At 37.6% G+C, this 26,479-nt stretch overlaps 1 protein-coding gene and 1 long non-coding RNA gene across 2 annotated transcripts in view; one reads left to right on the top strand and one right to left on the bottom strand.

Moving 5' to 3' along the window:
• CFAP69 (cilia and flagella associated protein 69) overlaps positions 1-19,460 on the top strand; it is a 29,262-nt gene extending 9,802 nt beyond the window's left edge. The window contains exons 9-24 of the mRNA XM_009330591.1: positions 477-600; positions 3,151-3,199; positions 3,287-3,408; positions 3,889-4,105; positions 4,964-5,128; positions 6,389-6,507; positions 6,967-7,085; positions 8,169-8,250; positions 9,251-9,443; positions 10,073-10,210; positions 12,494-12,570; positions 13,640-13,834; positions 14,832-14,918; positions 16,611-16,715; positions 18,806-18,967; positions 19,308-19,460. Coding sequence (XP_009328866.1) covers positions 477-600; positions 3,151-3,199; positions 3,287-3,408; positions 3,889-4,105; positions 4,964-5,128; positions 6,389-6,507; positions 6,967-7,085; positions 8,169-8,250; positions 9,251-9,443; positions 10,073-10,210; positions 12,494-12,570; positions 13,640-13,834; positions 14,832-14,918; positions 16,611-16,715; positions 18,806-18,967; positions 19,308-19,460 — 2,107 coding nt within the window. The remainder of the gene's footprint in view (positions 1-476; positions 601-3,150; positions 3,200-3,286; positions 3,409-3,888; positions 4,106-4,963; positions 5,129-6,388; positions 6,508-6,966; positions 7,086-8,168; positions 8,251-9,250; positions 9,444-10,072; positions 10,211-12,493; positions 12,571-13,639; positions 13,835-14,831; positions 14,919-16,610; positions 16,716-18,805; positions 18,968-19,307) is intronic.
• A 3,431-nt stretch (positions 19,461-22,891) lies between these two features.
• The window catches only part of LOC103922393, a 4,363-nt gene continuing 775 nt past the window's right edge, over positions 22,892-26,479 (bottom strand). Inside the window, exons 2-3 of the long non-coding RNA XR_663880.1 lie at positions 23,920-24,316; positions 22,892-23,213 (exon numbers count right to left, since the gene is read on the bottom strand). This is a non-coding gene — a long non-coding RNA (uncharacterized LOC103922393). The remainder of the gene's footprint in view (positions 23,214-23,919; positions 24,317-26,479) is intronic.

The following is a 26,479-nucleotide window of genomic DNA, read 5'->3' as shown; positions in this document are numbered from 1 at the left end:
GGCTCAGTAGGCCAGTATTACTGCACTGTTGAAATGCTTGTGTTATAAAATTAGTAGGAAATTCTATGCTCTGATATACATGGCTTAGTTCTAGATCCTCTGCTGGAGTAAGTAACAGGTTCTCCCTGAATGAGTTACTGTTTTAACTATTTAGGATTAGACCGTTTCTTCTCAATAATCATTCAACAATATTCAGTTCCATGCTTGAGTAAATATTATGTTGTTCTATTAATTAATTATAACACATACAGTGGAAGGTGCAATTTGTAATACATGCACCTTGTGTATATGCTTTAATTGGATGTCTAGTGGTACATGTAAGAATCCATTTCATAACAAAATTTTAAGTTATTTCTCTTGCAGTTAAACCCTAAGGCTTTGAAAAGTATGATGCTGAATGAGGATTCATATACCTAGTGCTGTCTAAAATTAGAATATGAAAAGAAAAGGTAAAATCCATTTCACTTTCTTTTAAGTGCTTTGAAAGAAGTATTTGTAGACCTTCTCATGCATGGTTTCCGGCATTATGATCGTCAGCTACGGAATGACCTCTTGGTGATTGCCACATTACTAGCTGAAAACCCTGCAGCACCTATGACTGTAAGTATTTATAGTTATATTCCAGAGACTAGTAACTTCTCCTTTGCTGTTATATACTCAGTATTTCTTCCGGTTGGGGTTCTAATATTTGTTCTACTCTGTCTTCAGTGTTTTCCTCTTTCTTAGATTTGCTAAGCAAGAGACCATTTTTCTTTCTGCGATTCCCTTTGCCTCAAAGAGACTTCAGATCTGTAGGTCATTAGCCTGGAGTACTAGCATCAACCTTATTTAATACCTAGAAAATTACACTATTCGTGTGCAAAAGTTAACATTAACTCCTGTGTTCTTGTACAGATTCTCAGATGTGCCATTCTGTTACAATGAGTTTTGCACTCAATCTCATTTGTTGTTTGAAGATGTAGGAGTAACAGGCTATATTCAGATGGCCCAAATTCAACTAATGTATCTGTGCCTCATAACCAGGAACGAGAGAGGTCCTCCAAAAATCAGCTCAGAAGCTCTAAATAAGATGCTGAGGAAATAATTACTTAGATCCAGTTAATAAGAGGCACGTAAATTCTTTCTAAGATTGGGTCACATAAATGTAGTCCAGAATGCACTATGGTGACTTGCCTAAAAAGTAGATGACTCATTCTTCGGTAATATTCCAGAATTTTTATGAGGAAACTGCAGAGAAGTTAACTTTCTATAGATGCTAATATTCTTTTACTCTCTTGTTTTACAGTTGAGATTTAGAAGTTTAAATGAAGTTGTGACATATATACTGAATGATTAAGCAATCAAATTCCTGTAGATCTGGCTTTTCAGGAATGGATTACTTTCAGGGAATTAATTTCTCAACTTGAGTAGAAGCTTCCCAGTTAGCTGTATTACTAAATAGATTTTATAGTCTGTAATAAAGATTACAGATTTTTCATTCAAACTTTCCATCACTAACCATTATCAAATGCCTGTTATACTATTGCAGCAACATATTTGGTGTCTAACACATTCAAATTGTTTATCTGGCTGTAGAAACAGGACAGTTTTTTCCTACAAGATGAATAACCAGGACACATATTTTTAATTCCTTACCCTACAGGGAAGAAAAATTGTTTCAATGCAAGGAAAAAAATTAAAATGTTTTAATTTAGATTCTGTATTCTCAGCCTCCCTAGAGATTTTACTTCACTTGTGGAGATAAGGTACAAGGCATAAATATCAGTTAGACAAAAACATCAACATTACCATTGAATCCTGCCTTGTAGATTATACTAGAGAAATTTTCATCAGAACGTTCTCTTTTTTTCTTAATATACTGTCCAAGCAACTTTGGAAAACTCAGTCTTGTATTTAACACAATTCAGAAATCAGCACAGGAATCTGAGCCATTGAAAAGGAAAATCATTTTCTCACCACAAGTAAGCTGGAAAATGCATGTGAAGTAAAGCTTATAATGATATTAATTATGATTATCTCCGTGTTAGAACAAAACTGTCTGTTTCTGCTGTCTGTAATTGCTTACTGGTTTCCATCAGAATTTAGTACTGCATTAATCAGCAAGGATAAAACAATAAGTTTTAATGTTGTTTTTTGTTTAACCACTTTGCAATGGCTTTGTACAGAGAATATAGATACCATAGAGGCAAAAGGCAATATACTTGTGTACTTCAATATTTTCTTTAAAATCACTTTTGCAATATATTTCTGATTGTTAAAATCATTTGGGTGTATGCTAACTTTCAGAGCTAGGCTGAACAAATCTTAGCCCAGCTTTTTGGGGATGCATCTAAAAAGCTGCTGCAAAACTAATGGAACCATTTGATTCCGTGGTGATGTCTGTGTAGTGTTCTGTGAGCTCTGCTCCTGTTGGGAGCCGGTGGAAAGCTCTGTAGTGGCTTTGCTGGAGTACTGAGACCGATCTAATGTATTTTGTTGCTCAAGAAAAGCAATGTCCTAGTAACCATGGCTTCTGATCACCTCAGAAGCAAAGCTCTTTGGCCTCTAGGGTGCTGCATGGACATCCCCTGGCCTTGGTCCTATCTGTAGTTATATTAGACATAGTTGTCCTGTTAGCTCTCTAGGAGCTGTGAATCACAAGACTTTATTTTCAATATGTAATACTTGTAAATGCATGTTGCTCATACATGCAGTTTTCATGTGCTTACTTGTAAATGCACTGAGGTTGAATATAAGCGTATTAGTATGCACGACTGAAGGCACAAAATTGTATGTACTGATGACCCTGATGTATAACTTATACGTGCACAAATGCATTTTAAAAAACATAACTCTGACAGTACTGAGAATACGGTTTTCTTGTGTGGTAGATTACAGTAGTGAATACATGGAAGTACTAAACTTCCCCAAGTTCAGACTTGTACTGAATGAGATATGGGTTTAACTAATTGTACCCGTAGGACTGTAGTTAATTAGTATTGTACAATGTCCAAATGGTTGATCTCTTCTTTGATAGAATTCCGTTTATCCTGCCATAGGATACATTAAATTCTGTGTTCTGAAGACAAAAGCAAAACTAAAATTAAATCATAAGTTTTAATTTCACTGCAATGTAATTTAATTAATGTATGTTTTCTGAATGCCTATTAGGAAAGTGGATTTGCAAAGCTGTTAATAGTACTTGCAACATTTACTGAAGGTAAGAGATGTCTTACTGCATAATTACACTAGTTTTACTTTTAATGATGATTTTTTTTTTGTAACTTATTTACAATTTCCTTCATAGTTAAAATTCCCAATCCCTTGGTGAAAGATCTTAAACTTACCTACTCTTATGAGGACTTCGAGCTGAAGAAATTACTATTTAATGTAATAGGAGTCTTATCTAAAGACCCATGTGCTGTACAGGTAAGTTGTAACAGAACAGAAGATACAGTAGGCAAAAAAAAAAAGGGCAAAAGAATCACAGGAATATTATTTAGCTGTCCATCTGGCGTAGTCCAGTAGACTGAAATCAGCTGTTCTCCAAATGAAGAATTCATCCATAGCTTCAGACCAAGTCCTGCTGTTTGAAAGCAGCATACAGTTTCTATTTTAGAAAAGTTACAAACATGGACCATGCTAGGAAAATTAGCTGACAAGTGACTGCAAAGCATTATTGAAATATATGTGAAGAACATAATAAAGTTTAACAAACCACAGCCTGTAGGAACGCTATAGAAAATAAACAGAGTTTGTCTGTACTCGTAGCATTCATGACATACTTTCTAAATAAAAAATAATTTTCTTAGTGTAGGCCAGACAAAGTTGACTTATTGCTTTAGATTTTTCTTATTTGCATGTGAAACCTGTAAGCTGTCTCTCTTTCTCTTTGTCTTGACTCTGCAGCTTCTCAGCGAAAATGATGTGATGCCAGCTTTGCTTTATTATGTAAAACCAAATCAAAAGCCTGGATTTCATGACTGGTCTGCTGCCCAATATGAAGAATTACAGCTTCATGCAATTGCTATTTTAGCTTCAGTGGCTCCATTGTTAGTAGATAAATATTTGTCCTGCCAAGCGAATACTCTTCTCCTTGTGTTTCTAGAATGGTGTATAGGCCAAGGTCAGTAGGTGCTGATGGCTTTCATACACAGTAACCTCAAAACACAACTCAACTGAACTTACTTTCTTTGACAGGAAGGAAAAATGTAAAACTCATGAAGTCAGAATGATTCTTTTTCAATAGGTCACTTAGAAAACTAATCTTTCTAAAAAAAAGACCATAATATTTTTTTTCTACTGAAGGATGAGCTGGTGCCCCATTCCCTGTGTACCACTATATTGATATTCCTTAAGTTGTGTGGGCAGCCGCACATCTCAACTGCCCATGTTTTAAGCTAGTCAGATACGCTTACTGTGGCAACAAGTCCAACCAGTAATTCCTGCCATGAGGCAGGGTGCGTTAACTCAAACTTAGAGCTGTACATAGTAAGACAGTTTCTAGACTAAAGCTGGCTTGTGGCCATCAGCTAAGAGTGTGGGCTAAGCAAAAAGATAACTAACTGCACCCAATTTCATGGACTGGTTTTCTGGGGATGGATTGTTTTCATCATAAAATTGGTATGTTTTCCTAGGAAGAATTTTTCATTTGGGTCTAATGGAGATCAAAAGGTTGATATTACATGTCATGCTAGAGAAGATATTTTGAGTTTTGGAGACTGCTCATTAACCTAGTAAGGTTAAAAAAATTGTAATAATTTTAAATGTTCGCCAAAATCATACCTTTCTTATGAATGTAAAAAGTATAGCCCTACACAGAAGGGCTTATTACTAGATGGTTTTAAACGAGAAGCCTTCCTAACATTAGGGGGTTTTGTTTGTTTTTAGCTTACCCTCATAAGCCTTTTTTTTTTCCTGAGCACATTATTATTCTGAGCATACACTGCCTGCCAAAAAAATATTCATTGTGATTGCTCCACAGATCCTTTCTTTGGTCACGGTAACAGTTTCCATGGAACAGGTGGTCGTGGCAACAAACTTGCACAAATGCGCTACAGCCTGAGAGTGCTGAGATCTGTTGTGTCCCTTTATGATGATGCTGTGAACCTTAATTTGTGTGACCAGGGAGCAATTAGCCAGCTACTGGGTAAAGCACAATTTGTATTGCTGTACTTAAATTAGTACATTTCTGTTGACACTAAGAATGTTCATGCTTTTTTGTGTGCTGTGGTTTTAGTGTGTTACTCCTTTGAATGCTGAAAAGCTAAAAAACCATTAATCCAAGATGTAATTGATTTGATTTTGAATTTTGTTACACTTTAACATACAGAATTGAACAAATTAATCAAAGCAGACAGCTGTAAAAGCCTAGGTGTTTAATTTCAGAGCGAAAGCTGCCCCTTCTCCCTTTATTATATTGCATGTTACATCTTATTTTCATTGCGGTAGCCCCAAGGAACTCCAGCCATTAGTCTTGTTCTACCTAAGTCTATTATGGTGTCGCTTTCCACAGCTCCTCCTTAGAAGAAAATTAATAACAACGTACTTTTATATGAATAACATTATGAAGAAAAAAAGCAGAATAAAACTGCTTAACCACTGCTCCTGCAATTTTAAAGCATTTTCTTGTTCAGTAATGCATACCTACTGTTACATTTGGTTTTAAGTTCCAATACACACTAGTTTAAGTTCTTTTCTTACAATAATAAAAAGTTTGCAGTACTCTGAAACAGTCATACTGGAAGAAACAAAATAGGTAAGATCATCTGGAATTCAAAGAGTATGTTCTAATAGAAAGCCTAGAAATAAAAGATTTTATATCCTCAGTTGAAAGTTGAACTCCAGTGGAAACTTACAGATTTTAGTGAAAGCAAAATTAACACTAAGCCTTACATATCAGATTCAAGTAACTTTTCTTACTTTGGGGGAGTTCTGTGTCTGAATGTTCTCTTTCACATTGTGGTTCCAAGGCTGATTTTCTCAGCAGTGGTGATATTTTATGTCTCTCCCACATTTCCACTGTCAGTAAAAATGTGTGTGAGGCTGTACAGTAGAGCAAATCGGTAAGTTCATTGCCTTTTTCTAAGAGTTCCTTGATTCAGATCAGTTCCCTGAATTCATTGTGCTGGCACAATACAAGAGGCAGCACAGAGACTGAACAAGGAAGAAGTCAGTGCAAGCTATTATCATTAACTCTGTCACCAAGAGTAAAGTCCATGAAACTACAGCACCAGAGTGCAGCACTTCTGTAAGCTATTATAAAACACAGGAGATAAAACTGAACGGTGTAAGTTGATTCCTTTAAAAATCCCTTGGTGTAAATTTGATTTTTTTTAAAAAGCAGCAGCTGTAATAGAATTCTGACTTGTGTATAGGACATTAACGTATAAAATATATTCATTTGTAGACGTCCTAAAGTATGCAGCACACAAATCTAAAGAGAAAGAAGATGCCATTCTACTGGAAATCCAAGCGGATATATTATTTCTTTTGTCTGCTCTCTGTGAAAATGATCTCCACAGAAAGGTATGTATCTTTCTACCTCATACTGTGCAGAAAACGTCAAAACATGGTATATTTTCATTTAAAGGATACTGCTTTTTTTTTTTTTTAATTCAAAAGCAGATGTCAACTGTAGTTCGCTATCAAGTCAGGTCTAGTAACTGGTTTCTGTGACAGTGACAGTTAAAATGCAAAATCACTCAGAAATCCACTAGGAAGTGTCTCACCTATTTGATTGCTAATTTACATGATTTTTAAATGAATATATGAAAGTGTGTTAACGAATGAGATTAGCAGTTTGTAAAAACTGAAAATCTCTTTTTCTTACGTATATCATAAGGAGTATAGCCTGCTCTAACAAGTGGGCCAATTTTATTACAATATAAATATTTAATTTTTTCAAATTCCTTTGTATTTTCTTATATGTAGCTATTTAGTAAATATTATTTAAGAAACATATTGCTTTAATTAACCTTTCAACAGGAACTCTTCAGCTATGAAGGAGTGGATATACTTATCCCATTCATTCAGATGGATCCAAAGAAGTTATACAGTGGATTAGGCCACAATTGTCTCCTCTTCAGTGCACTCGACTGCCTGTGGTTAGTAAAGTATTTTAGCAGCAGTAACTCTTAAAAATGTCAGGTCCTGTATTTTTTAGGTATGCAATATTATGGCCTTTCTCTGCACATATAGGCCTTTCTTCTACTTAAAATGTATAAAAATCCTTCATACAATTTGACTCCTTAAAAATTATACAAAATAAACAGAATATTCTGCATGTATTCTCTTCTAAATAGGGTTTTGGTATCACAACCTAACTCCCTACACAGCAAACTCACTCCCCACACAGAGTGACCTCTTGACATGCAAAGTTACCTAAGACTTTCTAAGAGGGGTGTATGGTTAGAGTCTGTAAATAGCTTCAGAGAAGTAAACAGAAGGCAAGAATATACCAATATTAGCTAAAAACTCTGTAAGTGTAAGAAGTGTTTGTAAACTAGCTATATTGGGCTGGAAATATTTTCAAGATTGCTATTGGAGAATGCCAATGCATAGGAGGATAACCAAAAGTTAGTTTCTTTTAAGGCAGAGGTTGATAAATACATTGAAAGCCAAATGATATGTTTGTCTGGGAGAAAAGACTGATGCAGGAGATCCCTTCAGTTTCTGTGTTAATGACCATAAGTGCGGAAGTGAGAGAAGGAAGCAATAGCAACATGAATGCTGGTTTTATGACCATTTCAAGCTGAGAGAAGCAAACACCGTTGCAAAAAAAAACAGTCTTGCTTGTCTCACCCCCTTGATTCTGCTGGCAGAAATATTCACACAGCCCTGCAATAAGCCAGATCAGGGACATGTTCTAGCTAAATTTTAGCCTCTTTTACTGAGTTACTTTTAGTTCAAATCCATATTCTAATCCAATTCATTGTGAACCTGCCAAATTTCTTGGGCTGCTACAAGGAAGGTGTGCCACCTGCAGGAGAAGAAAGAGCAGTCAAGTAGGGTATAGTTATACAGCGTAAATGAAAAGGCATGTGAAACATGATTTTTCTACTCCCTGAAGGTATGAAGCGTATTGCATACCAAATATATTTATGCAATTCAGTAAAATAAATGACATGCTTGTAGAATGTTCTAAAGCATAAAAATGTTTCTACACAGTGAAATTATTTCTGTTTAAGGTCCTGTGTCATTGGATGTTACATTGCAGAGGATTATTTTCTTGAAAAACAGGGCATTTTTCTCCTTCTGGATTTGTTGGCAGTAGGTATTTTTATTATTGTTGTTACAGAATGAAAGAGTAGTGAAACAACATGGAAAATTGCATTATTTTTGTTACAGTATCTCCTAAGACTATTATAATACTAACAAAGAGATCAGTGTATGTAATTCCCTGAGGTAGGAAGGTGATCACACACCAGGATACCTGCTCAGAAATGATTGGATGGATTTTCCATGTATCTTTTTTAAAAACAAGTATTTGACGGGGTTTTAAATTTACCAAAAATATACTCTTTTTAAAAAGAAAACTCAAACTATGCTCTTATTTTGGATGACATCTCTGTTTAGAAAAGCACCTCAGTTCTTACTTCATATTGAAGTTAGTAAGAGCAGAGTTAGTATACACTTCAAGGCTTTAAAAGTTTTGATGTTTAAAGTTACTTTGTACATGTATTTTATGTGTATAGTTACTTCTATGGGCCTTGGACATAGAGCTGGCACAGGCATTTCACCTCTCACAAAATAAGCGTGCACCTTCCTTGTTTTATTCCCTCCTCATTCTCACTGGTTGTACTGCCAGCCTCTGATGCCCTTGCAGCACAAGGCTGCAGACCCTTCCCTACTCTCAGCTGCTGCTAGAAGATCTGGCCACAAAATAGAACAGGTGCTGTGTGGTACCGCTCAGCCACTGCCTTCAGAGTCTGTTTCTTACGAAAATAAATTTTGGTAGTAGTACATTCTCCAGCATGTGAGTCTGGAGGCATGTATACAAAACCTCTTATGTAACTCTACTCACAGGTATACCCATCTTACACGATCCTACACTCATTCCCCTCATGTTCCTTGATTTATGGACCTTTGCGTGGCAGGATTCCAGAAACTTGAAAGATTTACAAGTTTATACACCAGTTCTGTGCAAATAGTTGTGATGAAAAGCTTGCAGTTACTTGATTACATATTACACAATTCCTCTATTTTCTGAAGGTAGACATCACTGTGTTTTGAACAGTTTAAAACATTTTTTCCTTTTCTGTTCACCAAGTTAAAGCAAAAGAACCTGTGCAATATAATTCTTGGAATCTTGGTTGAATTTTGTGACAACCCTAAAACCACTTCGCACATCAGTACCTGGCGAGGGGAGAAAGATCAAACAGCAGCTAACCTTCTAATACAGTTATGGAGGCAGGAGGAGTTGGAGCTAGGAGTCAAACGTGATCGATATGGAAGGATTGTTGGTAAGTTTTATGATGCATGTGAAAGTGTGAGCAGTTCCACTGAACAAAGTAAAAAGAAGACAGTATTTGCTTTTGCAGTCTGAATCCTGATGAAAGTAAATTACAATATTGATAGCTTTATGCTATAGTTCTTACCAAACCCAAAATACCTTCTATCTATTTCATTTAGAGTCTGGCCACTAGATGGCATTTTCTACATCAGCTGGGAATGAACCAGGTAATTAACAGAACCATGACTAGTATCCTGAACAGCTTTTCTAATGCTGGACAGTTAAACTACTTAATTTCTTCCACAAAAGGCATTGTGTTTTGTTATATGTTGTAAAAAGAAGTAAGGAGAGTGCTATGTTCTCGCAAATCTTTAGTCATGCTAATTACTTAATATTTCCTGGCCCAAATTATGTTCAAATTCCTGGCCAAACTATCAAAATTATTTACATAGTGCCCACAAAGTAAGATGGAACCGTCTTCTTTTGGAGGAGGCATCACAGAAAAGAATATGTCCATAGCTGCCTGCTAAAGATCCTCATACTGCATTACATAGATAGAATTTCCTCTAAGTTTAATAGCTTTGGGAACATATTACCTCTTCATTCTTCTACTCTGGTTTTCTGTTTTGAAATTATTAGACATGAAGAGACCTATTGCTGGCAGCTTCCAGAAACAGCAAGAGGTCATCCCCATGCCTGCCAACTGTCCCAGCTTTGCCATCATGGAAATTTCAGAAAACGTACGGGCAAAACTTTATTCATTACTGTGCAAGCTAGGTAAGACAAGTGAATTACCTTGTTAGTGTCATATTTGTCATTAAACTGAACTTGTTCACTGGTAATCAATAAAGTCACTATAAAAAAAAAAGGTCAAAGGAAACTTTGAGATGCATCGTCAACACTCTGTTTAATAGATGCTTGCTCATCCTGTTCTTAAAGTCCCTGTTGATGGGGATTTCAAGACTTCCCCGGTACTTTGCTGCCCCTACCATTAGGAAGAGTTTTCCTAGAATTAAACCTAAGATTTGCTTGAAATTTTCTGTAATTTTTTTTCCCTCACACAATATCTCTTTCACATGTTTTAACATTTTTACATTTAATTTTATTTCCCTAGATTAAGAAATACTACTTTCTGCAGATGTTACTCACCGATCTCATTTTCTAGCATAACCTCTAATTAGTCTCATTGTTTTTTTCTTGAGTCTTTCCAATTGGTTCACATTCTTCTCAATCTCTAGTGTCCCAAAACTGAACACAGTACTCCAGCAGAAGCCTCACAACCAAATAGAGCTACATTACTCTACTCATCTTGTAAATAAACATTCTGACATTAATATAACAATTGCTATATTCATAGTGGCATGATATTGTTTGCTCATTTGACTTAGGATCTTGTACAGTCATCTACCATCCTGGATTTGTGCAGATGATTATTCCTACATTCAGAATTTTTTATTCATCCTTACTGAATTAAATTCTGTGGTTTTGGATAATTTTTCAGATTGGCAAGATTAATTTGCATTCTAATCTTTTCCTTCAAAATGCTGCAGTCCCTCCTAATTCTGTGTTATTTGCACACTGAATATGAATACTCATTACACCCTTGTCTAAAAACCTAAACTGAAGTAAAGAGACATGATAAACTCTTCCACATCCATAGGATTTCTTATCTGGCTGTAGACAAAAGCTAGATCTTAGTTTTTACTAATTCATGTTGGATACAAATGTTTTCACTGTTACCATTTAGCTGTATAAACATTATTTGTTTAATTATTTGTTTCAGTCTGTTTTTTCAGGAACTCTACTGAACTGATATTCTCTGGCTTGTCCTTTTCCCCTTTTAAAAATAGGCATTATGATTGTTTTTTCACGTCCATCTACCACAGGTTCAAAGATGATCAGTAATTGTTCTGAGATTGCTTCAGCCAGTTCCCTGGGTAACCTAGAGAACCAACTGGTTTGAAAACATCCTCAGTTTCTCTATTAAGCTATAGCTAGTTCTTCCTCTGTTGTAACCCAGGTTCTTACTAATTTTTATTAGTGTTAATTATGTTAAATGTTGGATCACAGCTAAATTCTTTAATAAAGCAAAAAGGCACTAGATTTTGTTCCAGCTTTCTCCTATATTCACACACACCTCTTATGTTAGTTACATACATTGTAATGTCTCCTGTGAAGTACTGAAATGAGATGAAAGTGGATAATAAAAAAATGGAAAGATTTTTATAGTCTTCTCAGCATCTTCCTCTTACTGTAGTCATGCTCCATAACAGCCTGTAACATGGTGATCTAGAAAACCAGTGTTAATTGGTCTTTATTTATGGTATTTCTTAACTTCAAAACATGATGTAATTATACTCTAATAGATAGATGCTACATTCCCAGGTATCACACAGATGGTATGATGAAGTCTAGAATGAGATTTTGATAGACTATATATAGAGATAGGGGTTTTTTTAAAAAATCAAGTATAATTAACATTTGGCATGCAAAAAATGAAGCATAGTCTCAGCAACCATACTTCTCTACCTTATTCTTTTACATGTATAGTAAACATATTTTTTAAAACATGGAGTCATGATACTCAAGGCTTTATGCTCAAGGCTCAAGTCTATGAGATGGAGGAGACCCTCGTTACACAGCTTTGAAACAAAGCACTGGTCACCCTGTAATACGATTCTCCTGTTGGCTACTTCACAGCTAAAGCAAACTCTGTTTGTGCTGAATTGCTTCTTTAGAAACTGTGACCTGTGGACTCAACTGTTTGTCTGCTTTAACAGAAGATCAAACCCTTACCACAAAAGTGTAGCAAATCCTGGCTTTCCAAGTGATTGGAAGGTCATTGGCGCCACTCATAAGTAAAGAGTTAGTATAGAGTGAATTTGTTACAGAGAAAACAGGAAGCCTGCTCAGGATTAGAAGAGTGACTGACTGGTGTATGTGTGATGAAGATTTTGCATGTGATTATATGACAAATAAGATGGTGTCTTGTCTTAGAATGTTATATTTTAAGATAGATTCATCATGCTGTTAATACTGACATGATTAATATTCTTTTAGGTTTTGAAAATTTACCTGGCTTATCTGCTAAGGATTTTGTCACACTTGCTATCATACGGCGTTATATTGACTTTAAAGTGAGTATTGTGAAAGAAAATAGTACTACTGTATCTGTGTTTGCAAAAATAGCAAGTGTATCTCAGGATACAACAAACAAATAACCCTTCAAAAGCTGTCACCTATGTCACAAGTCACCTATAGTTTCACAGAGAGTGTATGCCAGTATTTACCATCAAAAGAAACAATCCCACCTCCATCATTGCAGCACTCTTCCTTTGTACTGCTACAAGTGTTTGTGAGTGCACAGAAAATAAGACTAGAAACCAATGCTAGTTAAAAATAACTCGGAAAAAAATAGTTTTAACTGTTTGCCAGCTCGAGAAACAGGAATGCGCCAGGATAGGAGAAAGAAATTGGGGAAGGGCTGGAGAGTAGGACTGCCTCTTTGTGCAGTAAGGTCAACTGGGGGGGGGGAAGCAGTTTGCTATTAAAAATTACATTAAATGCACATTCTGATAAAGGTTTTTCTGTGCTTTCCCATCTTTTTCCCCACATGCAGTATCCATCATACTGTCAAAGGTTAAAAATTATGTGCCTATAGCAAACAAGAACAGGATAACAAGCTTTGTGGGAGCCATCCTGCTCAGAAGTTTCTTCAGTTTAAGCCAATTTTCTGCTTAGGAACAAAGTCTGTGAGAGCTTGAAGTGTTCAGGAACTAGCAAGACTCGATCTTTAGTTGATAATTCTAGCTTCCATTTATGTCTGATGTTGCAGTTTGCTCTGATAATGTGCGCGATTTGAGATTTTAAGAAGCAGCCAGTACGACACAACACTTCACTCTTATAATTTGGTCACTTCAGTCTTGTAATTTGGTATATGGTAACTATCTGTATTTCTTCTGAGTTTCTGTAGTTATCAGCATTCCTGTTACTGCTCTGTGGAGTCAAGCTTGGGCTTATGAAGGCTTAGGGGGGATTATCATGAATTAATTTGGCATAGCATTACTGAAGTCTAACCTTGCGTAAAAATTCTGGGAAGTGCAACAACAATAAGGAGAGAGATTGTCGCTCTATTATATTTTGAATAATTGGAACTGGAAAAAAGGAGATAAATATCAAATAGTGCGGTGTGCGTTTCACACACAGGTTGGAGAAGTTTGGCGTGAACTGTGTGCAGAACTAAAAGAAGAATTCAGGCCTGTTGCATCGGATGAGGAAGCCTTGAAAGTTATTTCAGAGATATCAGAAGATACTGGAAGAATGATTGCTGCTCTGCAAACTGAAGTGCTTGAAGGTCAACATCGCCAAGAAATCCAAGAGGAGGAAAAAACATACACAAAGGTAAGACAAGGAGTATTTAAACAAGGAAAGCCCATGTAAAGCTTTTTTGTCAACTTATATGAAGATTTTGTTATATAATGTTGAGAATTCTGTATGTGTACACTGCTTGAAGATATTTTAATCTGTCTCAGCAGTAAAATTTTAACTTTAAATTAAATTAGGTTAACCTCAGTTCTCCCAATTTGTATAATTTTGACAATATTTAGAGAGTAACATGAAAAAAATGAAGCAGTATCATCAGTGATGCATCAGCAATGGTGTAATGAAAAATTATCATTATGTTACTGTAAGAGTTGCACCTGTGTTCATCTGTGGCAGATAACAATTTAAAGTACCTTTACAACTACATCTGCTTCTTAAAATGAAACATAAGCCTCTGTTATAAGCTCCCTTGGCTGAATATTCACAAAGCTTCATTACTTCACAAAGCAGGGCTTTGTGCTTCCCAGCATGCTGAGAGTGAGCAGGTATAGATGCTTTCCAGCTTTGGTTACAAGGCAAGCTTTTGGCATTTTTGCTCACCTACTGTCTCATCAACTGCTGCTTTCTGAGAAGTGAGATCAATTGGTCCAGTTGTCTAAAAGCTCATGCTAGTGTTTTTGAGGGATTGTCATGCATTATGGTGCCTGCACTTTCGTCACCAGAACTGACTCTGTCATTCAGCATTTGAGAGTGAGAATAAACAGAAAGTATTCCTAAAAGAGTTGGGGCTCTTCCAACATCTGTGGAAGAGCCCCAACATCTGTGTTGGAAGAGGGGAAAATTTGTTTGCAACAGAGAAGGTAAGCTTTTTTTTTAAAGGCAGTGCATGAGTGAAGTCTTTAAAGGACAAGTACATTACTACAAGATTGTCATCCAATCCCAAGTGAGAGGGATGAGCTAAGGTAGCCAAAGGGGCATAGGTGAACATACTATCCAAACAGCACAAGCAAAGAGTTCAGGAAAGCTCATGAGAACAGCATTGTGTTGCATCTTGTAAATCTCATTTGTATTACAGATCCAAGCTACCCATAAACAGAGAGAAATGGTAAACAAATCTTGGGAAAATTTCTTGACTCGGACATCAAACTATGAGGCATTGAAGGTAAGAAATCTGAGTGATGGAGAAAATTTTCATTCACGGTGTAGTTATAATAATTGGGAAGTTCCAAACACATTTCTTAATAAATTATGAGGATATACAAGTAGAAGTTATAGTAAATTTTATATTCACACAGACGTAGAAGAATGAACCATAAGATGTATTGGCAAAGCTACGCGGTCTTTGACTGTTCTCCTCTTCTATGATTCTATGATTTGCTCTTCTGATTACAGTCACAAATCGGGGATCAACATTGTTTATGCACTTGCAATTAGGGGGGATGGGGGGGTGTGTATATTGTATATTTGTCCTGAAATTGTTGAAACTAAAAGTCTGGTCATTCTTTTCTTTATTTTTTCTATATACTTCATTCCCTATTTTTAATGCAGCAGACATCTTTCAGGATGGGAAATATTTTATGATTAAAGGAGTTTCTTTTAGCAATATTTTCGCTTTTCCAAAAGAACGTAAAAAATATTAGAGTCCTGTTTAGGTGATCAGACTAAGTTAGAGAATGAATTAAATCAGACTTAAAAGAACTGCTTTGGCAGCTGAGTTAATTTTTCTTCATTTCCCAAAGGAGAAGCAAAAGAGAACAATTTTCTTCATGTGCAAGCACCTCACTGGCCTGTGGTAAAGATCTATGCTAGAATGAGAAATTAAAAAGGGCCAGAAAAAGGATTTGGAGAACTACGGGCTGGTTAATTTTAACTGAGTCCCTGGAAAGCTGTTTTAGGCGCATGAGGGACAAGAAGGTGATTGGAAATGGCTGTCATGGATTTACCAAGGACAAATCATGCCTTGCCAACATGGTTGCCTTTTGCGGTAGAATTATTAGCTCTGGAGAAGGAGGAAGATGGATGTTATTTCCCTTGGCTTTAGCAAGGTTTTCAGCACAGCCTTGTGTAGCATCCTTGTAGCCAAATTGGGGAGATATGGACTGGACTACATATAGGTGTTGTCCACTACAGCTGGACTACAAGTTGGATGAAAAACTGGCTGGACTGATGGGCTCAAAGGACAATGGTCAGTGATTAAAATTTAACTAGCAGTCAGTTTTGAGTGATATTCCTCAGAGTTAATTACAGGGTTGATACTGTTTATCATTTTCATGAATTACTTGGATATTGGATCAGTATGCAACCTCATCACGTTCCTGCATGACACTGAGCTGGAGGAAGCAATCCATATGCTGGGAGGTAGGGTTGCTATTCAGGACCTTGACAAGCTGGAGGGATGAGCTGACCAAGAGCTCATGCAGTTCAGGAAAAGAAAATGTGAAGTCATGCATCTGGGATGTATTAAGGTTGTCATGCATCAGAACAGCCCGGGGACTGCCTGGCTATGTAGATGTGTACTATGTATGGGGTGACAAGCTGAACATGAGGCAGCAGTGTGCTCTTGTGGTGATGAAGGCTAACAGCATATATGGCTACATTAGAAAGAATACAGCCTGCAGGTCATAGTAAGTGATTATTCCCTTCTCGCCCCTGTGAAGCCATGTCCGTTTATTCTGTTTTCAGGTCCCCAGTACGAGAGAGAGTCACAAACCAGAGGGGAGGTACTGACAGTTAAAGGCCAATAGAATTATCACCTCATTTATTTTGTCATTTTGTTTGCGTATTTTCTAACAAGTGCAAATGATACAATTCATTCTGATTAAAACAATTTTGCCTTTTTTCTAATTATCTTTAGAAAGCAAAAAGGCTTCAGGAAAAATCAGTAGAGGCTTCCAGATCTAAATTGAAGACTCAAAACGGAGCAGTCCATTCTACTGATATTAAAGGCCTTGGTACAACAGTAAGTGATCTCCAATGACTGTTTTATTTTCATTAATGTGTAAGTGGTTTGGGGTTTATTCTGGCTGTCTATGTGCTGCTGCTTACTCTTTCTTTAATAACGTTTATGTTGACAAGCTCCAAGTATGTAAGAAAGAATCTGTATCATCTCCTGCAAAGCACCTCTTCCCCTTCTGACATATCCTCAGACAACAGGTAGTTGGTCACAGTGAGATTCAGATCTGCCAGTTACTCATCAAAAGAGTGGGCAAGATGGTCCCTGTGCTACTTGACGTGTACCTCTTGTGGGACAGCCTTTCATGAAAACCTTGCTGAGGACAAGACTTTCTTCATTTATTGTTGGGTAAATCTGTGTGATCCATAATATGTCGGTAGAAGCGTCCTTTGTCAGTAAATGTGTTCCTGACTGTCTGCAGATAAGCCACTCATTGCATCTGCAGAAAAGATTTTTTTTTTCTCATTTCTATCAGTTAATTGAAGGGTGAGAAAATAAAAGCCATTGTTAAGATCTCATTCGGGCATAACAGCATATTTAGATGTTGAGTTTTGACAAACTGGGGTAGGACATGGAAGAATCTCCATTCCAGTCAGTAACTGCTTTTGAGCTAGTTGGATGATTTCTGTGTCAGCATCACAGCTAAGGAGGATTTTAGGGGGAGGGGTAGCTTCTTGGTTGCTTGTAAGTTACTCCTACATGTAAGGAGAAACAAGGAAGAAAAAACATGAGGTGCTGTTTTCAAACTTGCACAAAGGCAAGAGATTGTATTGTCATGGGCTCTCTGGCCTGAATGAGTAATGACAACTAAGGTGGCTGCATCCTGAAAAAGAAAAGAAGCAGTTCATGTTTGATGTGATGAAGAAAGGAGGAGCTTAGGAAGCAAGGGGATGGTCTCAGAGTGCTGGACTAGGATTTTTATCAAATTTTCTTTGCCCTAAACTTCTGAAAGATATGGAGGGACACATCTGTGAATGCAAGATGAAGTGGGCTGGAAAAATGATTTAGTTATGTGCATATGTCAGTGAGACTGTTAATCAGCAATATTTTGCAGAAAGTATCTGAAAAAGTTAGATATAAACATGAGTATTCTGGAAATTGTTAGCAGAGAGAAATACATTGTTAGATTTTATTTTAAAGACTTGGACCTCAAGCCAAGATTATTCATTTCTTTGGAGGGGGAGGATTTAACAAGAAAACATCTTCATGGTTCTATAATCAATATTTCAACAACTGTAGACAAAAACACAGAAAAGGTTAGTTCCTTTTTCAGAATAAGTGTATTAAGAAAATGAACACATCAGCAGCATCAGATAAAATTCCTTGGGTACATTGCTTAGAAGAATTACAAATTACAGATACGGCTGGCAATTTTTTTCATGGAACAATCTTCCTCCCTCCTCTCTGCCAAACACCCTTAGTAGGGAGAGATGAAAATTAAGCTAAGACGGTTGTTGCAAACCAGTCAAGGTCAAGTAATCAAACATGTGAGCCACATGCACTCAGAGAGTTGCATTGTTTGTTTTAGTAGGTCATAGTTAGAAGGTAGAGGTATCACTCAGGGATTTTTATTCAAAGACCTGAACCTATTCAGTATAAAGAGTAGTAATGAGACTGGAAAGTGTTATGTCTCTCTCAGTCCTGGAGTTTTCCTGGAGCAGTAGTTACAGGCAATTGCATTCTGAGGGAAACAGGGTCTGTTCCCTTTTTTTCTCTTTGAAGTATTAATGTATAGTGAAATTCTGAGGACAAAATCTGTGGCTGATATTATATACAAATCCAAATAACATTGCACAACAAACTTCTATTGTAATAAAGGCTTGATTTTCTTTTCCTCTATTCGTAAGATCAGACATGAAGGCAGAAAAGCAGAGTACATAAAGGTACCTGCTGAAAAACCACTCTGTTGTTTCCTTTGTATTGATGGGAACAGTTTGTGAATTTAGTATAAAGGGTAGTTTGAGTGGACCTCAGAAACCTCAGCATGCATCTCCACCGGCTGAATAATATTTTTGAAAGACAGTTCATGATTTAACTCTCATCTCATTTTAAATGCTAACGTGAATGTCAAGCAATGCATTTATTTTGTTTTTCAGATTGGATCTGGTCGCTTAGTAACTGTCGAAAGTACACCTCCTCAGTTAATTGGAAGGCCACTGGCTGTTACGGACCTTGCTCTTAGAAAGAGCTCTGTTTGTGAAGGAGCTTTAAAAAAGATCAAAAGAGTTAAAACGTTGGACTCAGTCAAGAAAGATTCGGTACCTGTAGAATAGATAGTGTTCGGAACAGTGCTTTTAATATTTTAGTTAACTGTATGTGTATTTTAGATACAAGATAAAATCTGTTTGTAATCCTTTGATGAATTGCATAGAACATCTTGAGAGTAAAATTATATTTTGTCTTAACTAATATAAACATGGGGATGATTTATTAATAAAGTACCCCGTACAGTATGGTACAGAGGTATGTTGAGTCTACTAATGTTGCGTGCTAGCATCACGTTACCCTGATCCACTACCAGTAGGTCCACTCTTTAGATTCCATCTCTTATTGACACATTCCACACATTGCGGTTTAAGTATCTCTTTCTTTGAGCAGGGTGATGAACCTTCACATAAACACATTCAGTCCTTCATTTTCCTGGATACCATACCCACGTGGTTTTTGTCAAAGTCCATTTTGCTTCTTGAATTGCCGCCTTTAGCATCAGGACTTCGGACTTCTGTCAGTTTTCATCTAAAGACTCACTAAGAAGCTTGTCTCTGCCAACAGTTTCTCCGAGCCTGTTGGAGAGACATGCTGAAATGTCCTGCTCCTCATGGGTTTCTCACAGCTCTCGAACTGATCTTAACTAATTATTTCTTGGGGTTTTGCCCATATTGTCTCCAATAAGAACTCATCCTCTTCCACCCTAGAACAGCAACACAAACTTGTGAGCAGCAGACGTTTTTGTGGATGACTCGGTTTCTAAGCTATCATCTCCTTTCCTAACTTGGGCAAAGCCAGAATTTGCTATATTGCAATAGAGCAAGATTCCCTGAGGCTGTTACTTCATTTTAAAACCAGTTGCTATCCAGTGCTATGGCATAAATTGCTGTGACATTGCAAGGGGTTCTGTGACATACAAGCTCTGGCACGGAGTCTGTCATTTTTGCCCATAAGCAACGTTTTGAGAAAAGTACAAGCTTTCACTTTGTTAAATGCCAGCTTGAAAAATGGAAATAAATTAGAGCTAAACAGGTAGAACTTAGTTTCCAACTCCCTTTTTTACTTCCTGAAAGAGGGATGGGGGAGGTGCCTGTGTATAAGCATTTCTTAAAAATCTGTTTGTCCTTCTAACAAGACATAGCACTGCTGGCATTAAAAAGGAAGGCAGAAAGTTTTGTTTAAAAATGGTCTGCTTAAATTCTATAAAAAAGAAGACCTGAAGAAAATAATGAAATAAAACAAAACAGCCATATGAAATGGTACTTAAACTTTAGAGAAATCTCCACGTTTAGTTTCCAAAGATCAGAAGCATTTTCTTATGGGCAGGTCTGTTAAACATTACATTGTAGAGTAATGTCATCTAGTACTTAAAGCTAGAGAAATTAAATCAAGCTATGCTAATTTAATTTAATTTTTATGCTGGCCCTTTGCTAACTGATAATTTATAAGTATAATCTGGTTTCGTTATGACTTTTTTTTCCCAAAATTTTCTGCATGAAGTTTAAGTATGTTTTATTAAACAAGCCCGTATGTGTATTTCTTGCCTGCCTGCAAGAAAGGTAAGCTAAGGTATATAGAGATTATCTAACTGAAGTCCTCCGTGTCAAGTAAAGTATTGCTCATTTATTTATATGTCTCTGACAACTCTTCAGCTGCTTTATTACTGTTTTAGAGAATGTGAAAAATATATCTACACACCGGGGCCACAGAAAGTATGCTCCATTGTCTTTTCACAATTAAACCCAAACAATAAATATTTGACTAGGAGAACAAAGACTGTGACATTTAGAGGTTTTTGATATGCTTGCATATATGTGAACATGTGGGTGACTCATTACTACTGGCAGCAAGGCACTGGCCCGTTTTTTCCAAAAAAACATACAGGGCTCATGACAGTCCTTCCAATTTCTGAGCAAAAGCTACAGCAGTACGGTGTAGCCAAGGTATGGATGTAACAGATCTTTCAACTGGAAATCAGTTTATATTTATGCTTATGTAAAAACTTTAAATCAGGCACAAAGTGAGCCCCGCAGCATTCCTCCCCCTGTGCTTCTGCTGCAGGCACCGATGTTGCAGGCAAGTAGCTGCAAATGCTCTTGTTAACTGTAATAAAGACTGGAGAAGGAAGGGGACAGAATTTCCCAAAGTGCTTACATTTGTACTTCATAAATGAAAACTAACACAAGGCTTCACAGCAGCATAGACAGCATTTGATGCTGCCAGCCAGCCATGGACCATGGCCTGGCTGTCAGGGGGGGAACCCAAGAAAACTGGGCTTGCTGTTCCTGCTGTAACCCAGGGATGGAAAGAGAGGAAGAGCTGAGTACTGGTGGAGGAAAAGATCATCCCATTCCCTATTAACCCCTCTTGCAGAGACCCCAGGAGTAGCCAGCTGGCTTTCCATGGCTCTGTCATAGACAAAGCAGGTATGTCCACCTGGAATTTGTTTTGCTGCTGCTGCTGCTTATGGTGCTGTGTTCCTGTTGTTCACAATCACCCGCCCCTTTGGCAGACACTGAAGGGTGACCGCAGCAATAGATTGTTCAAGCATTCTGGAGCCAGTTACGGTAGATGCCAAGCACCTTTGTCTCCTATAGAAAACTAATTAAAACAAAGACTTACACTCTGAGGAAAGATGGAGCTTCAAAAACTGCATAGGATACCTTGCTCTGGCATTCAGTTAAAATATCACTAATATAGGAAACATTACCTTTAAAATGTTATAGTTTTACACTTCTGTAAATAAAATTATTTGTAGGTGTGAACAAAGGGAATTTATTTGTCTGGTTTATGACAGTTAAAGCACTTTATTTGTTGCAAATGCAATACAATACACAGCTTTATAAACTGGATATTGCTGGAACAGATTAGACGATGGCTCTCAAATAGCTGCTCATCATGATGTATCAATTCCTAAAACTGCTGGGTTTGGGTGTGTCACGACTCTCTCTATTTGCTCAAAAGAAAAGGTATATTTAAAATATTTTTTTGTATCAGGAGCTTACAGTGATATTCGTGGGTAAGAGAAATTTCTCACTACTTTTGTACCCTCTCCAGAATACTGTAGGAGAAATATTTACAAGATGCAGTTCAATATTGTATTTACCTAAATGAATATTTACAAATCTATGAGAATTGTTGGATATTTTATGAACTGTGTATGAGCTAGGCATTATGTGGGATGAATTTCTTGTTACTTATGAAGGTTTATATGCTGTTACTGTGTAAGTACCGTTTCCTACAATAATTAAACCCAGTTGGGATCTCGTAAAAGGCTAGAACACAACAGGGACTGAACAAGATGCATTGCCCAAGGAGTAAAGCAGAGAGCAGTCAGCGTCTCTGAGTGTTCCCATTTGTTCTCAGGCTTTCTGTGCTCAGGAGAAATGGATTAACTGGACGGTTCATCTCCCTGAATTAGCTTACCCACGCTGGGTGGTTTCTTACAATGGGAGCAGTAGTCAAGCCAGTCTCTCACTCTTTCAAACCACGTGATGCATGGGTCTCTTCTCAACCGTGATGTTGCCTGCTATGACAGGGATGGACTGTATCACCTTATTTACCTGTATGAATGTGTAAATAAAGAGCAGTCTTGTGTAAAGTACTGTTCTTAATGTAATGTAGTAGTGGTTTTGCAAATAACATGCTAATAGACAAGAAAGTGACTACTATTCAGACCTTGCTGCATAGAAAAATACTTTAATTAATCCATAGCCTGGACTAAGCAGTGAGAAAATACAAAGTTTAGACTGCACAGGACATTACAACGAGCATAATCCTTCCCTTTAACTTGATGTCACACTTTTTTGCAATTCTTTAAAGTTGATTGTATGTGCAAGACACTGTATAAAATGTTTGTTGACATCTTCTCCATTGCTTAACGTATAAAAATATATTGGGTTTCCATCAAAATTAACTTTTAAAAAAGATAATTATTGGAAAAGATGAGCCTCTACAAAAATACGACACTGGTTCAGACTTACAAGCTTACCTGAGAGAACAAAGGTGTTGACTCAAAACACAAAAGCATTCACACATGCAGTGGGTAAAAGGCAACCTTGGTACATTGCAAGATGGGAAAGCAAGAGTGACAATGTGGGAGCTCGTGTGCTTCTCAGTTTAGCAGTGGTTAAGTACTTTATACAGAGAAAAAAAAAGGTTGAACCATGCCAATGGATTTGTCTAAGCATCTACAGTACACGCTGTGCTTTTGTGCTCCTTCATTTTGATGTTGCCTTGCTGAGGTATCTCCATTTTCTCCCCTTTTGGCCTAAAATGGGTTGGTGAAAGCAGACCCTGCAAGATTATGAAAGAAAGGTAGTTATTTTCCAAGCAATATGGTTAGGAGTGCTAGGATTAAATGATCCCCAAGTTCAGTCTGGAAACCCAAAACATCTGACTGGGTACACCAGAAAGAAGTCTATTGCCGGGGAGGAAGGAAGCACACAGATCTAGGACTGGTTAATGAGATATAAAGCCAATCACCTGTATGATCTCAGTTCAGACTCAAGCCAGACCGCGATGATCAGAATTTGTCACTGTTTGACGATTCACGGTGACCATGAGATCACATTATGTGTCAGCAGTTTTAATGGGAAGAAGAGAGTTCAAGCAGTCAGGGATTTGAGCCTCCCTTCTCACAGAGGGATGATCCCCCAAAGTTGAGAATGAAGTCCAAATACCAGGAAGCTTTTAGTATGGTAATGCCATTTATATGCAGACAGTGATAAACAGAGAATGCAGCATCCTTTTCCACACACTCCCACATGCATACCCGACATTTTTCACACTTTGTTAACTAGCGAAATGTAGTACCCTAACTACTTTTGACTCAGGTATTGTGAAAGTAGCTACCATTGAAAGATGTAAATGCTTTTGACAAGTAGAGACAGAAAACTGGAAACGTCTATATTGAGTTGTCTAGACAATCAAGGACGAGGATGGAACAGTGGTTCACTTTAATGTTAGTACGTAACAGACTAACGCCATACCCTGTAGTTACCTTCTAAAGTTCTATGTGAGTATGTGGAAGAGTATTTGGGAGACATTAATTGTCTTCTGCCCATTCCATGGGATCTTGAGAGCACACAGTCTACATACATATCCCAGAAGTTCTGGGCTAAATCATTGAAGAGTTCATTGTGCTTGGGCTTAGGGGATTCCTTTAGGAACATCATGAAGTCCCAGAGAGCAATGACCGTATCTGCTACCTTGAGTTTCTTCATTTCCACCAGCCCATGGGATGACACCTCCCAGCACTGATGGTCAATCTGACCCAGGCTTGGAGGAATTTCTTTTTGGTAGTCTAGATTGGCATAAACCAAATTCAGTATCAATATACAGCCCAGCTGAAGATACCACCTTCTTTTCCATACAAATTCCATACTCCAAGAAGATACCTGAAAGAAAGTGTATAAAAATCACAGTGATTCTGCCATTATGTAGTTCATTCTCACATAACTTTCAAGGATACCTTAAGAGACGATTTATGCTTTGCGGTTCTGTGTAATACTTAATTCTTACAGAACAATATTTCTTATCAAACCATGGAATAAATGCCAGTCAATGAACCGTAATGCTGGAGTTAGGTTTGCACCTAGGAATTGTTAATGCTGTTTAGAACATGAAAACCTGAAGCAGAAAGTTTGCAGTGATCGTAGCCTAGGTCAGAACTGATCCTTGAGCTCAAGACTTCTTCCCTTAAACTCCTGTGCTTAGATCATCAGTAAAATCAGATTAATAGCAGATGCTGAAAGAATCCTGGTGGTATTCTATTTTAAATGATTGCAAACAAGTAACAAGTTATAAATCATATAGCCAGTCTTTCATGGAACAGTCCAACTCAGAAAGGCGGTAATGAAGGAACAGTAAACCAGGCCGTTACACTGTATTGGATGAGCGTAGGCAGGTTACAAACTCATTCAGTAGCTGTGGCAAGACCAGAAAAAGGCATATGCCTTTCTGGCTTATGTTAGAAAATACAGCAAACTTTTGGCACAGTTATTTCTAGCATATATGCAAAACACAGAAACTATCTATCTGGAGAACTGGAGATGGAAAGAGTAATAACACAGGAGGCATGAGAACTTCCAGTGCTACAGAATATGCAGTCATTGTTGTACATGGATTCTCTCTGGGAAAGCTGCAGTTTTCCTATGATGCATATTCCATATACTCGAAGCAGGTTTAGACAGAACATTACTAAAACACCTGACAAATTTTTTCTCAGTCCTTCCTATCAAGATAAAGTGCAGTGGGAGAGGAGAGTAAACATAAAGGGGAAAACAAACAAACAAACAAACAAACAAACAAGACAAGTGAACACAGGAAGAAGTCGGAAGAAAAAGATTACAGTCCAGACTCTCAGACAGTGCCCCTTATTTTGGTGTCCTAAATCAATTCTATGTCAAATAGTTGGTGCCATGCTCATTCCCTCAGTTTCCAAACCCCTTGCGAATTCAGAATGTAAAATACAGCTACAAAATGATGTGAGGTTTTGTGCAGATACAAGGCAATGTTTTGGGCAATTGCAAATTTTACTGGGAACTTGGCCAGAATTGCAAGTGTGCTCTCCCACTCAGAATATCTTTGGGCACTGGCAATATGAAAAGTTAGTCTATGATGTCTTCAAAGTGTTAACACACTGACGTCCTCTCTGCAACTCCTAGTGACGCAATTAAAGAGAGGATAATCCCCAGGTAATACAACATATATGTGAACTGTCTATAAGAAGACAGAGTTGAGGTGACACCAATGACGTCAGTCATACCAAGCTGGGTCAGGAAACTGGACAGCTTGAAATAGGCCCTTTTGCTGTGGCCTCAGGGTTCTGGGATGACTTGTAGTTTGAATGTGCCATTGCACTGCTGCAGCCATCTGAGGTCCCTAAACTCATGTATTCCTTTACCTCACCTTCAGGACTCAAGGGAATGAGACAGACAGATACTCCCCAACCTAAATCCTTTCTAAAACTTCACTTGCTAGCTACACTTCAGCAGGCACCAGGATTACCTGCCTCAGCATCCTGACAGCTTATGAATTAAAGCTTCTCTTCCTTTGGTTGTTAGATGTGCTGGTTTTGGCTGGGATAGAGTTAAATTTCTTCACAGTAGCTAGTATGGGGCTATGTTTTGGATTTGTGCTGAAAACAGGGTTGATAACACAGGGATGTTTTTGTTACTGCTGAGCAGGGCTGACACAGAGTCAAGATCTTTCCTGCTTCTCACACCACCCCACCAGCGAGCAGGCTGGGGGTGCACAAGAAGTTGGGAGGGGACACAGCCGGGACAGCTGACCCCAACTGACAAAAGGGATATTCCACACCATATGGCGTCACGCTCAGCATATAAAGCTGGGGGAAGAAGAAGGAAGGAGGGATATTCGGAGTGATGGCGTTTGTCTTCCCAAGTAACCATTATGCGTGCTGGAGCCCTGCTTTCCTGGAGATGGCTGAGCACCTGCCTGCCCATGGGAAGGAGTGAATGAATTCCTTGTTTTGCTTTGCTTGTGCATGTGGCTTTTGCTTTACCTATTAAACTGTCTTTATCTCAACCCATGAGTTT

Source organism: Pygoscelis adeliae, unplaced genomic scaffold (genome assembly GCF_000699105.1).
Source record: "Pygoscelis adeliae isolate BGI_AS28 unplaced genomic scaffold, ASM69910v1 Scaffold27, whole genome shotgun sequence".
NCBI classification, from domain to species: Eukaryota; Metazoa; Chordata; class Aves; order Sphenisciformes; family Spheniscidae; genus Pygoscelis; species Pygoscelis adeliae.
This window is presented reverse-complemented; position numbering and strand designations above follow the sequence as displayed.